The 12,208-nt window shown below is 47.0% G+C and overlaps 1 protein-coding gene across 2 annotated transcripts in view; it reads left to right on the forward strand.

Moving 5' to 3' along the window:
- Window positions 1-12,208, forward strand: part of Stard9 (StAR related lipid transfer domain containing 9) — an 85,209-nt gene that overhangs the window by 57,544 nt on the left and 15,457 nt on the right. For both annotated transcript variants that reach the window (XM_051144467.1, XM_051144468.1), the window contains 7 exons: window positions 3,154-3,333; window positions 7,490-7,541; window positions 7,869-8,006; window positions 8,563-8,648; window positions 8,751-8,854; window positions 9,992-10,182; window positions 10,647-11,121. In XM_051144467.1, the coding sequence (XP_051000424.1) occupies window positions 3,154-3,333; window positions 7,490-7,541; window positions 7,869-8,006; window positions 8,563-8,648; window positions 8,751-8,854; window positions 9,992-10,182; window positions 10,647-11,121 (1,226 nt within the window). The remainder of the gene's footprint in view (window positions 1-3,153; window positions 3,334-7,489; window positions 7,542-7,868; window positions 8,007-8,562; window positions 8,649-8,750; window positions 8,855-9,991; window positions 10,183-10,646; window positions 11,122-12,208) is intronic.

Below are 12,208 nucleotides of genomic sequence, written 5' to 3' on the forward strand. Positions count from 1 at the left end.
GCTGGAAGGCAGAGAACTGGTTTGGAACGAGACCTTGAAGGATTAATAGAGTTGTCAGAGAGGGCGAAGGGCATTTTGTAAGAGGGAGAGCTAACGTAAGCAATCATAGACCTGGAGAGTGACCTGAGAGCAGCAGTGTGGAAGATAGCGTTCATCATGGAGAGTTGCTAAGGGAAGAGGAAGGCTGGGGACATACAAAAGAATGTGGAAGGCTAAAAGCGGAAAGACCAACTGGGAAAAACTGTTGTAACTGAGGGAGGGTGCAATGGAGTAGCTGTGGTCCCCTCAGACCTTTAAAAGGAAGACAGCAGGCCTTTGTTGCTTTGTTTTTGTTGTTGTTGCTGTTTGTTTTGTTTTGGGCTTTTTTCCGAGTCAACATATCTCTATGTAGATCTGGCTGTCCTGGACTTGCTTTGTAGTCCAGGCTGGCCTCGAACTCACAGAGATCCACCTGTCTCTGCCTCCCTACTGCTGGGATTACAGGCATGTGCCACCACACCTGGCTCTAGGCCTTTCTTTTTTTGTGGGGTTTGTTGGTCATGGATTTAGATCCTCATATTCCCACAGTCTGTTGTATCATCTTTAATGTCATTAAAACATTCTGGCCATAAAAACATTTAGTTCCCTAACACATCTTAAAAACTACATTGCACATCTAGAAGTTCATCTTAGGTTTTTACTTAGAGATATGTCTGGCTCAGAAGATAACATCTTTGTTTATATTTAGAATAAGAGACAAGGTAAAGAGCGAAACCGGTTCCAAGCTCAGGAGCCCTTTCCTATTCCCTAGGCCACACAGCTGGCCTTGACTATGGGCTTGGCTGCTGAGTGGTCCCAGCTCTTCTGTTCCCAGGACAAGTCTTCTCCATACATTGCAGCTTCTACCAAAAAGGAGCAAAGACCTTGCATTTAACACAGTTCCCTCATGTCCCATGGTCCTTAACCTAAGGCCTCTAAGCTTTGGTGTATTTGCTTTTAAAATTCCAGGGGACCTGCAAAAGTGGGAGATGGACAGGACAGGGTAAAGGAATATAAGCAGAAAACACTATATCATGTGAAAAAGAAAAGCAGCAAAAAACCCAGGTGACCCATGGAAACTTCATAAAATAGGGAAGGACCATCAAGAGATGTTAACTGTATCTGCATGGAATGAAAACACACACAGTACCCCATAAATATGCATTTGTACACATCAACAACATTTCTGTAGACACACTCAATGGAATTTTTCTTTTTTGAGACAGGGTTTTTCTGTGTAGCCTTGACTGTCCTGGACTCACTTTGTAGACCAGGCTGGCCTCGAACTCACAGTGATCCTTGTGCCTCTGCCTCCTGAGTGCTGGGATTAAAAGTGTGTGCTACCACCGCCTGGCTTCAATGGAATTTGTAAATGTCAAAAAAAAAAAAAAAAAAAAAAATAGAAAGAAGAAATGAACCCTGTGCTCCTGGCATTTAGTAATCATTTAGTATTTTATCATTTTATTGCTGCTATATATTTATTATTATTATTATTATTATTATTATTATTATTATTATTATTATTATTATTATATTACTGCATACTATTTATTACTTGTCTTCAGAACAGTTCCATATAACCTAGGAGGTTTTCTTTTACTGCTTTGTGTACCTTTGAGCCAGGTGTAGACAGAATGTGACTCAAAGTGCTACACGTGTGGGAAGAAATGTTAAGTTATAAGAGGAAGCCTTTGATCTTAGCACTTGGGAATTGGAGACAGGTGGATCTCTGAGTTCAAGGTCAGCCTGGTCTATGGCGTTCCAGGGGTACAAAGAGAAACCCTGTCTCAAAAAGCAAACAAACAAATAAGCAAAACCCAAACCAACCAACCAACCAAACAAAAAGATGCAGAGTCTGAGCAGCATTAATTAATTGAAATAGCATTTTGTGTTAGGTTTCTGTTGCTGTGGGCTAGGAATACCTGAGAGAGCAGGAAAGGTCATTTGGGGGCCGAGGAGATTGCTCAGTGGGTGAGAACTCCTGCTGCACAAACCTGAGGGTCTGAGCTCAGATGCTGCACAGAACGCATATAAAAAGCTGGGCAGAATAGGATACTCAGTGTCCTGTCTGACATGTGCTTGTGATCACAGCTGTGCGCATGCACACAGAACACATGACAATGGAGGTAGAAGAAGTGCACACATTCAATCACACACGGACTTTTAAGTTTTCACAGATGAGAGATTTCCATGATCCATAGTGCTGGCCTCTTGGTGGCAGGCCTGTGCTAAGGCAGATCATCCTGGTGGAGAGGACATAATGGACCAATGATAGTTACTTCATGACAGCTGGGACATGGGAAGGGAGGGAGGACACGCACTTCTTTCCAAGACATACTTCCTCCAATTAGCCCCCACTTCCTAAAGTTGCCATCTCCTCCCAAAACAATGCCACCAGCAGCGGGACCAAGTCTTTTTTTTTTTTTTAAGACTTATTTACTAATCATGTATACAGTGTTTTGCCTGCAGGCCAGAAGAGGGCACCAGATCTCATTATAGATGGTTGTGAGCCACCATGTGGTTGCTGGGAATTGAACTCAGGACCTCTGGAAAAATAGTCAGCTGGCTTAACTTTTGAGCCATCTCTCAAGTGAGTCCCCAAGGGGACCAAGTCTTTAACACAGGAGCCTGTGGGGCATTTCATATTCAAACCATGACATTTTTTTTTTTTTAGTTAAAAAGCAATGCATGCTCATGGAAGAAGAAAAATGTAAGCATTTATTGAAGGAGATGCTGTTTATGAAAGTAACTTATTGAAGTACTTACTGAAGTGTTGAAAGTAGCTTATTGAAGAACACTTAAAACCACACAGGAGGGCCAGGTGTGGTGGCGCACACCTTTAATCCCAGCACTCGGGAGGCAGAGGTAGGCAGATCACTTTGAGTTCAAGGCCAGCCTGGTCTACAAAGAGAGTCCAAGACCAACTAAGGCTACACAGAGAAACCCTGTCTAAAAACAAAAACCATATATATGAAAGCACTCAGAGATGAAAAGGTACAGGGGCCTCTCTGAGCTCCTGATTAGCCCAGCAGGTGATCACGATCATAAGCAAGTAAAACTCTGGGGCAACAGGTGAGAGTGAACTTCAGTCTGTTTCCCACACAGGGGGTCTAATCATCTCTCGTACCTCTGCAGATAGAGAAGCTGACTCAAGACAGGACTCAGAAGTGGAGTGACTGGCAGGCACTTATGGAGCATTATGGTGTGGACATCAACAGGAGGAGGGCTGGGGTGGTCATCGAGTCCAGCCTGCCACACCTGATGGCGTTGGAGGACGACGTGCTTAGCACAGGCGTTGTGCTTTATCATCTCAAGGTGAGGAGGCTGGCGTGTCTCCTCCCTTCCTTCCGCAGTGCTAGCCTCAGAAGTGAAGGATGGAAACCTGAGTGCACGGTTGTGCTGTTAGGATCCAGACCAATGCCTCACAGCTGCCTCGGGTTAGGCTCAGGAACCTTGGTCCGGCCACAGAGTGGGTTTTGTTTGGGTTTTGTGTGAATGGCTGGGGAGCCGGAAGTCAGGATGATTACTGTTTTTCAGCTGCTACTGATGCTTTTCTGTAACTCACTTCTTTTTTTGTTTGTTTGTTTTTTGTTTTTGTTTTTCGAGACAGGGTTTCTCTGTGTAGCCTTGGCTGTCCTAGACTCGCTTTGTAGACCAGGCTGGTCTCAAACTTACTAAGATCCATCTGCCTCTGCCTCCCAAGTGCTGGGGTTAAAGGCATGTGCCACCACGCCTGGCTCGCAACTCACTTCTTATTTCTGTACCTTAATGCCTTTGTGTTAAGGTAAGAGTGGCACCTCTTCCATTGCTTTTCTGACTTCCTGAAGCACAGGGGTGCAGCCTTGGAGAGCAAAATCCTAACCTCAAAAATACAATCAGTGGCGGGGCATGGTGGCGCATGCCTTTAATCCCAGCACTCAAGAGGCAGAGGCAGGTGGACCAATGTGAGTTTGAGGCCAGCCTACTCTACAAAGTGAGTCCAGGACAGCCAAGATAACAACAGAGAAATACTGCCTCAAAAAACTAAAAAGAGAAGAAAAAGTCAGTTGGGGATATGTGCTGCTGCTGCCGTCTCTGGAGAAGTCAGTCTCCTGGTCTGTGGGACACATGGAGAGATGTTAGCCAGGTTCATCAGTGCTTTTGGGATGAAGCCCTCTGAGCACCTCAGGTGGAAGGCTCATAACTTATTTCCTGGTATGCTTACGGACATTGGCTTAGTGAAACGCAGCAGGCAGAAGTGCATGCCTATTTTACCATAATATACCTAAATACCAGAAACTATTTAGATCTTCCCGTCATTTGGAACCATAGGAGAGACCAAATCCATTACAGTGGCACCATTTGAGTGGAACTTTCCTCAGTCACTGGCGGATTCTGGAGTGAGGAGGGGGGTGAGATGTTAGGTGGGAGCGCTCGGGGTAGCAGCAGAGGGTTAAGAGCTACATGTGGGTCTTAGACCTGGAGGCAGTGGTGACTCCATTCTGAATATAGGGTTGCTAATTCTCATTAGTCAGAGAATTCGGAGTCTGCATGCTCCTTGGTGCATCAGTGGACCAGTGAAGTGACATTTTAGTTAATTCCTGATCCTGGCACTTCTGCACTCTGTGGACCCATACTCCTTGTTGTAGCTGTTTTGTATTTCTTATTTTATCGGTATTTTTCCTGCATGAATGTATGTGTGCTGTGTGTGTGCCTGGTGCCCACAGCAGCCAATGTGAGGGCATTGGATTACCTGGTCCAGGAATAACAAACAGTTGTGAGCCACTGTGTGGGTGCTGGGTCTTCCTGAAAAACATCAGCCAGTGCTCTTAATTGATGAGCCATCTCTCCAGCTCCATTCCCATATTATTTTTATGGTTTGCTTTGATTGTGGCTTAAGTAATTATATAATAGTAATGACCCAAGATTCTCTGCGTGTTTCTTTAGTTGCTCACTTTGTCACAGTTTTGAAACTAGTCCCCTGGTAATACACTGGAAACAGTTTTCTCTTGGGCCACCTTGGAAAGCTCCTTGGGTAGAAAGGGGACAGGAAGAGTGGATACAGGGGAAATGGCGGATACCTTGTAATGCCTTATAATTACTTTTGTGTCACTAACGCTGCCCGCAGAAAGAGATGATGAGAACAGCAAACACAGGGGCCACCCCAATGCTTGTTGTCTGAGAGATCATCACCTTTTTGTCATAATTCTGCGATAGTCTGTGGCCCTTATCCTTTGAGAGGAATGCACCCCAACATCAAGCATACCTGAACTCAGATGAAGATTTTTAAAAATATTTTATTTATTTATTACATATACACGCCAGAAGAGGGCACCAGATCTCATTATAGATGGGTGTGAGCCACAATGTGGTTGCTGGGAATTGAACTCAGGACCTCTGGAAGAAACAAACAGTGCTCTTAACTTCTGAGCCACCTCTCTAGCCCCCCACATGAAGAGTTTTAACCTGATTGTATTAGTTTTTAGAGGAACAGAAGTGATTGTGTGTGTGTGTGTGTGTGTAAAAGGTGGGGTGGGGATTAGAGTGGCTGATAGGCACTGGTCCAGCTAGTCCAACAATGACTGTGTGTGTGTGTGTGTGTGTGTGTGTGTGTGTGTGTGTGTGTGTGTGTGTGTGTGTGTGTAAAAGGTGGGGTGGGGATTAGAGTGGCTGATAGGCACTGGTCCAGCTAGTCCAACAATGACAGTCTCCCATCAAAAAAGCCAAGAACCCCACACGGACTCTATAGAGACTGGTCTTCAGTCTGCACTGGAATCATGAGGAAACAGGATGCGCTGCTGAGAAGGACCGCCTCAGCAGAGGGTGAATGACTTTGCCAGCAGGAGTGAAGACAAGCAAGAGCCAAAGAGCCTCTTTCCGTGTCTCGGGATGCTCTGACACCAGAAGGCGTGGGCCAGATTTAGAGTGTACCTTAGTTACCGCTCAATAGCTCTGAAGAGACACCATGATGAAGGCAACTTATAAAAAGAAGGCATTAATTGGGGGCTTCCTTGTAGTTTCAGAGGGTTAGTCAGTGGCCATCCTGGCAGGGAGCACAGCAACAGGCAGGCAGGCATGGCATTGGGCCAGTAGCTGAGAGCTCACCTCTGATCTAAAAGTTGCAGGCTGAGAGAGAGCAAGACTGGGCCTGGTGTGGGCTTTTGACCCCTCAAAGCCCAGTGACATCTCTCCTCCAACACGGCCATACTTCCTAATTCTTTCCTAATAGTTCCACAAACTGGGAACCCTGCATTTAAACATCAGCCCGTGGGGACCATTCTCAATTTCACTACCACAGGGCAGGTCTCCTCACCTCAAATGATCCAATCAAAGAAGGACTTTTTTTTTTTTCTTTTTTTTTTTTCCCAAGACATGGTTTCTCTGTGTAGCCTTGGCTGTCTTGGAACTCATTCTGTAGACCAGGCTGGCCTTGAACTCAGGGGTCCTTCTGCCTCTGCCTCCCGAGTGCTGGGATCAAAGGCGTGAGCTGCCACCACCCTGTATGCTTTGGGTTTGCAAATGGTTTTTTTTTTTTAAGGCAATTTGCTCTCTTTGAGCTTCAAATTTCTGGCCTTCAAGAGGCTACAGTAATACCAACATTTGGGATTGTTAATGAATTAAACAAAGCCAAGCATGGTTGTCAATGCCAGTGATCCCAGCCCTTGGGAGACTAGGGCAGGAAGCTGAGAGTTCAAGGCCAGCCCAGGCTACCTAGTGGGTTACTGGCTCAAAAAACAAGCCAACAAAAGGAAGTAAGATGAAGGCTACACAATGTTCAGCAAAATACACGTGGGACATAGCAAAGGGTTGCTTAAGAAATGATGACGACACACTGTCTAGTTAATATCTTTGTTGTCACCTCACTGCCTTCTAGTGGAGCTGCATGGTCTTTAGTGGAATGTCATAATCCAAGGGCCCAAAGGCCCTCACCCGTCCTCCGCTAACTCAGTGGTGTGCATGTATTAACACCAGTTGCCTGTGCTCTCTCCTCCTCTCTTCCAGTTCCTTTTGATTCTAGAGACACCTTCCCCTAGCTGTGCTTTGCCCTGTGTAGAATGTGGCCTCTATTACGCTTCCTCTGCAGAGCGAGAAGGTAACAATCCGTAAACCTTTAGAAGTCTTTGAATCTCCTGGATCAAACCTGGGCCACACTAACCTTAGTTGCTTGGGAGAAGAGACATTTCTGACTGGCTGCTACGTCTTTTCCTTGACTTCAGGCCACGGGGCAGAAAGGAGTTTGTCAGCACTCACTGGGCTTAGCAGACAGGCAATGCTGTATATGTCTGCTAGTGTCACTGCTCACCTCTGTCCTGGACTGCAGGGCCAGTGGTTGGGAGGTCAGCACAGCCTGGCCTGAGCTTGGGAAATGGATCTGAAACTGCTGAGTGGGGGATGGGAAGACAGGGATTATAGACATCTGTGGACTGTGCTTGGAGGGCACGGCTGCGTCTCTTTTTCTTATTAAAATAGCTTCTTTCTTTCTTCCCCATAGGAAGGGACAACAAAAATAGGAAGGATTGATTCAGACCAGGAACAGGACATCGGTAGGTGACTGCACGTTTGAGTGTGACACACAGGCAGCCGTTTGTGCCTGAAAGGTTTACTAAAGGTCGCTGATGGTGTTGGAGAGGAAAGGGGTCTCTGAAGTGTGAAGGGTCTGCTTTTCTTTCTGCTCCTAGCGTCTGGGTCTGGGACTTGGAAGGAGGAGGCTTATACAGGGAGAGGCTTTCAGCTCTTGGTGGTTTCAGGTGGTGGGTGTTCCTTTTTTGTTAGGATGGAAAACGTTGCCGATGTCGGGTTGGGTCTTGTAAAAACTGGAAGAGGCATTCTCCTGAGTGGTTTCCCCACTCAAGTTACCCTCTCCTCTTCAGTTCTTCAGGGCCAGTGGATTGAGAGAGACCACTGCACAATCACTAGCACTTGTGGGTTGGTCATTCTCCAGCCTACCCAAGGGGCACGCTGTACAGTCAATGGCCGTGAGGTCACTGCTTCCTGCCGGCTGACACAAGGTAGGGCTGCCTACCTCCCTGGCTGTATCTGGGTACATGATGGACATCTTCAGTCTGATGGGTTCAGAGAGCTCCATGAAGCAAGCGTCAACCATGGTTATTCAGCCTCTGGACCCAGAGACCTGAAGATTTCCTAACACGATTCTCCTCATCCCTAGGACCTGAGTAGAGAATGGCTCATGGAAATTTACTGTTGTTTATCTGAGCCTCAGTTTCTTCGTCTGTGACAATGGGAGCATAGGGCAGGATTGAATAAAGCCTGTCTTTTTAAAGTTCTCGGTAGTGTGCTGTAAAGACTCTGTGTCAGTATGCTTCTGGTACTAGTCTATTGAAATCCCATTCTCTGAAGCTGAACTCAGAGTTCGCCTCTTCATGAAGTGTCTCTGCGGTGCTACCCGGAACTCCTCCTCCTGATGCTGATTTGATTATAACTGTCAGATGTGTAATTAATACATAGCAACTTAGTTAAATGATCAGCTTTTTGCAGGCGTGAGTTCATCTCACGGCATCTCAGTTTATCTGAGAGCATGATCACAGACTGAGCGCTTGTCCTCAGGAGCTATCATAACACTGGGAAAAGCACAGAAGTTCCGCTTTAACCACCCAGCCGAGGCTGCTCTGCTGCGCCACCGAAGGCTTAAGGTATGCAGGGCTGCAGTCTCTGGGTGGCTGTTGGGGACGCTCCCACACTGCCCCCGCCCCCATCCCTCACCCCACAGCCCACTGCTCTTCTCTGTCTCCCAGGTTGCAGAGGCTCTTGGCAGCAGTGGCTCTTTGGAATGGCTGGACTTGGATGGGGATGTCACTGCCTCAAGACTGGGTCTCTGTCCTGTGCTTTGGAAGGAGAGGTGAGAAGCTGCTGCCTGTACCAGTGGAGGCTCCTGGGTCTGCTTCTTAGTCTGTAACAAAATGGAACTAGGAGGGATTGGTATAACAGCCCAGGTCTGACTTGGGCAAGTGTTGTGGCTTGAAAATGAAACGTTCACCACAGGCTTGAGCATTACCATGAGTAATATGAAAATACTGCACTGGCTGCTGAGTTTGTAGCTGACAGGTGAGGTAGCCATGGCCTGGATTTGCCTTCTGCTTGGTAACTCATCTCTCTTCTCACAGAAAGACACGTGTCTCCCCCGTTGACAAGATTTAACTGGAAAGTATTAGCAGACATGTTTAATACTGCTTCTAAGCCTCACTTCCCCACAGTTCCTTTAAATCCTGGTGCACCTGTGGGTGAGCTCCTAATATATATACCTGTTAGTCTCTAGAATATATGGCTTCCTCTGGATTTAAAAAAATGAATCCTTTTTTCTTTCTTTCTTTTCTTTTCTTTTTTTTTTTTTTTTTTTTTTTTTTTTGGTTTTTTGAGGCAGGGTTTCTCTGTGTAGCCCTGGCTATCCTGGACTCACTTTGTAGACCAGGCTAGCCTTGAACTCATAGCAATCCACCTGCCTCGGCCTCCTGAGTGCAGATATTAAAGGCGTGCACCACCACCACCCAGCCAAAACATGTTTTTTTACTCTTATGATTTCCTTATGAGCCAGATATGGTGGCATGTGCCTTTACTCTCAGCACGCAGAGGGCAGAGGCAGGTGGAGCTCTGTGAGTTCAAGGCCAGCCTGGTCTACATAGTGAGGTCCCAGACAGCCAGGGCCACACAGAGAGACCTTGCCTCAAAAACAAAACACACACATAAACAAACAAACAAACAAATATAACAACTAAAAAAATCTGTTTTACTCTCACAATTTCCTTCTGAGAGTGAACTGGGTCTTTGCTACCCCCACAATTCCAAGAATATGGTAGTGTAAGGACTGTTCTGCTCCCGTGCTGTGACGTCATGAGCTGCCTATGATGACATACCTATTTGTTCCAAGCTGGTCCTCTCCCTCTCCCTTGTTGAATTCAGAGTGCTCTCAGAGGGACTTGTCTCCCTCCCCTTTGTCCTAGTTTGTTTTGCTTGGGTGACCCTGGACTTTCTGTCACAGGAGAGCACTGGGAGAGCGGTGTGACAAGGACCAGCATCCATCGGGAAATGGCAAGAGACCCCACAGAGCCCAGACTGAGCAACAGCAGTGCTGTGTGGAAGATCTGAGGCAGCGAGTCATCAAAGGACAGGGTGGAGGGCAGAAGGAACTGGAGGTGTCCCAGACGCATAGCAGCCGGCAGAGGAAAGACAGTAGGTGCTCCCATCTAAGGGGTCGGCTTCTCCAGCTCTCTCCAGGGTGACGCTGCCGAGCCTCTGTATTCTGGCCTTTGTTGTCTTGGTGACATGATGGATTCTTTTGTACTGGGCATTCTCTCCCTTCTTTTAGAGACCAGGAGCTCACACAGGGGGGCTGGAAATAAGCAAGTGGGCTTCTCTATGGCCCCTCAGAATGATGTGCCCTCTGCCAACTCCCTCCAATGGCGCCCTTGCCTGTGCATTTCCACCTATCCCACTTGTCCACCATTACATTGAGGCCTACACGTCTTCCTTTCCTTCCCCTTCAGTAAGGAGGACCTGTAGCTCTCACTTGCCACGTCACTCTGCTCAACCCTTTTCACTCCTCACAGCTCTGGCCGTGGCTGGAGATGTCTGAGTCCAGACAGCCATAGGCAGGAAATGCTGACTTTCTCTCTCTGGGTGTTTTTGGTTCCCAGACCAGCAGTGGCTCCTCAGAGAAGAGACCTGGCTAGCCAGCTTACAGGAGACACATCGAGAAGACAGCTGTGAGGAAGAGAAAGAACTTGAGGCCTTTGTGGCACCTGATGCTTGCTTTCCAAAAGCTCCTCAGCCCCCACCATCCCTACTGGTCCAAAGCCAGAAGCGGGTGGTGCAGCTGCAGCGCTTGCGGAGACGTGTGTCTCGGGCTACGGTGTGGAACATCAGGAGGAAAAAGGTCTCATTCCAGCTGGAGAGAGTTATTAAGAAGAGGAGGCTGCTGGAGGCCCAGAGGAGACTGGAGCGGCACAGGGCACTCTACTGCATCCAGGATGATGGTGCCTCCAAGGCCCCAGGGCTGGTCTCCGTCTCTGACACCTCAGGCCCAGGTCCTCAGTGTAGAAGCCAAAGGGCAACTCACAGCTCCCTGACCCTCCAAAGGCTCTGCAGCCAACGCCTGCCCCAGCTACACAGGTACCAGTGATGCTCCAGGAGCCATGGCTGGAGTCACTCCGGCTTCTCAGGCAGTACTCTTCACTCCATCTGTGAGGTGGACGGCATTTATTTCTCTGCTTCTCTGGCTTCTCTTTGTCTGAATATCTTTCCACAGTCAGGCTGCTTCTTACCTTTTCAGAGCCATTCTGGTTCTCAGCTCATTTCTTTTATTATTATTATTATTATTATTATTATTATTATTATTTTATTTGGTTTTTCGCGACAGGGTTTCTCTGTGTAGTCTTGGCTGTCCTGAACTCACTTTGTAGTCCAGGCTGGCCTTGAACTCACATCGATCCACCTGCCTCTGCCTCCCGAGTGCTGGGATTAAAGGCGTGCGCCACCACGCCCGGCCCAGATACAGTTTCTTATATGTCATACCTCTACCATATTATCACCCTGCCCACAACAGGCTTTCTTCATCCTACAGGCACCTTGTTCCTGACTTGACACATGATTCTCAGGTCCATGGTTGGATCTGCCTCCTCTGCTTCTTCACTCTGTCTGCTGCCATGAGGGTGGGGAGTGTATTATCTTCCAGATTCTTGCAGTGGAAACCTGGGTCCTATTCTGTGTATCCTTGGCCTTGCTCAGAAGACTCACAGTGTCACTGTTGTGTTTGCTCACCTCTCTGTTCTTTAAGTAACTTGGCAGACAAGCCAACTTTTTACTATGGAAAAAATTTCAAACGTGAAAAACGTTGAGACGCTATGCAGCACCTATTTCCAGCAATTGTAAAGAAGTTCCACAGTCACTTTGTAATCCCACCACCCTGTCTTGAAAAGTATTTAAGGCAACATTATGTCATCTCAACCCTGTATCTTTAAGTACATACTTGTAAGAATATAAGCTATTCTTTCATACCTACCAAGTCATACCTACCTAGATTAAGGTTCATAGCTTGATAGAATATAAAACCTCTGTCCCACTCAGTTCCTCAAGTTGCTTGAAGTGAGCCTTGGCTTTCCATGTCAAGGTCTAATTGGATTTATAAACTGCTTGTTACTGTTAAATGTCTGAAGTTCCTACCATAATAATTTTTCCTATTTCTTTTTATCAGTGTGCA

Source organism: Acomys russatus, chromosome 4 (assembly GCF_903995435.1).
Source record: "Acomys russatus chromosome 4, mAcoRus1.1, whole genome shotgun sequence".
Lineage (NCBI taxonomy): Eukaryota > Metazoa > Chordata > Mammalia > Rodentia > Muridae > Acomys > Acomys russatus.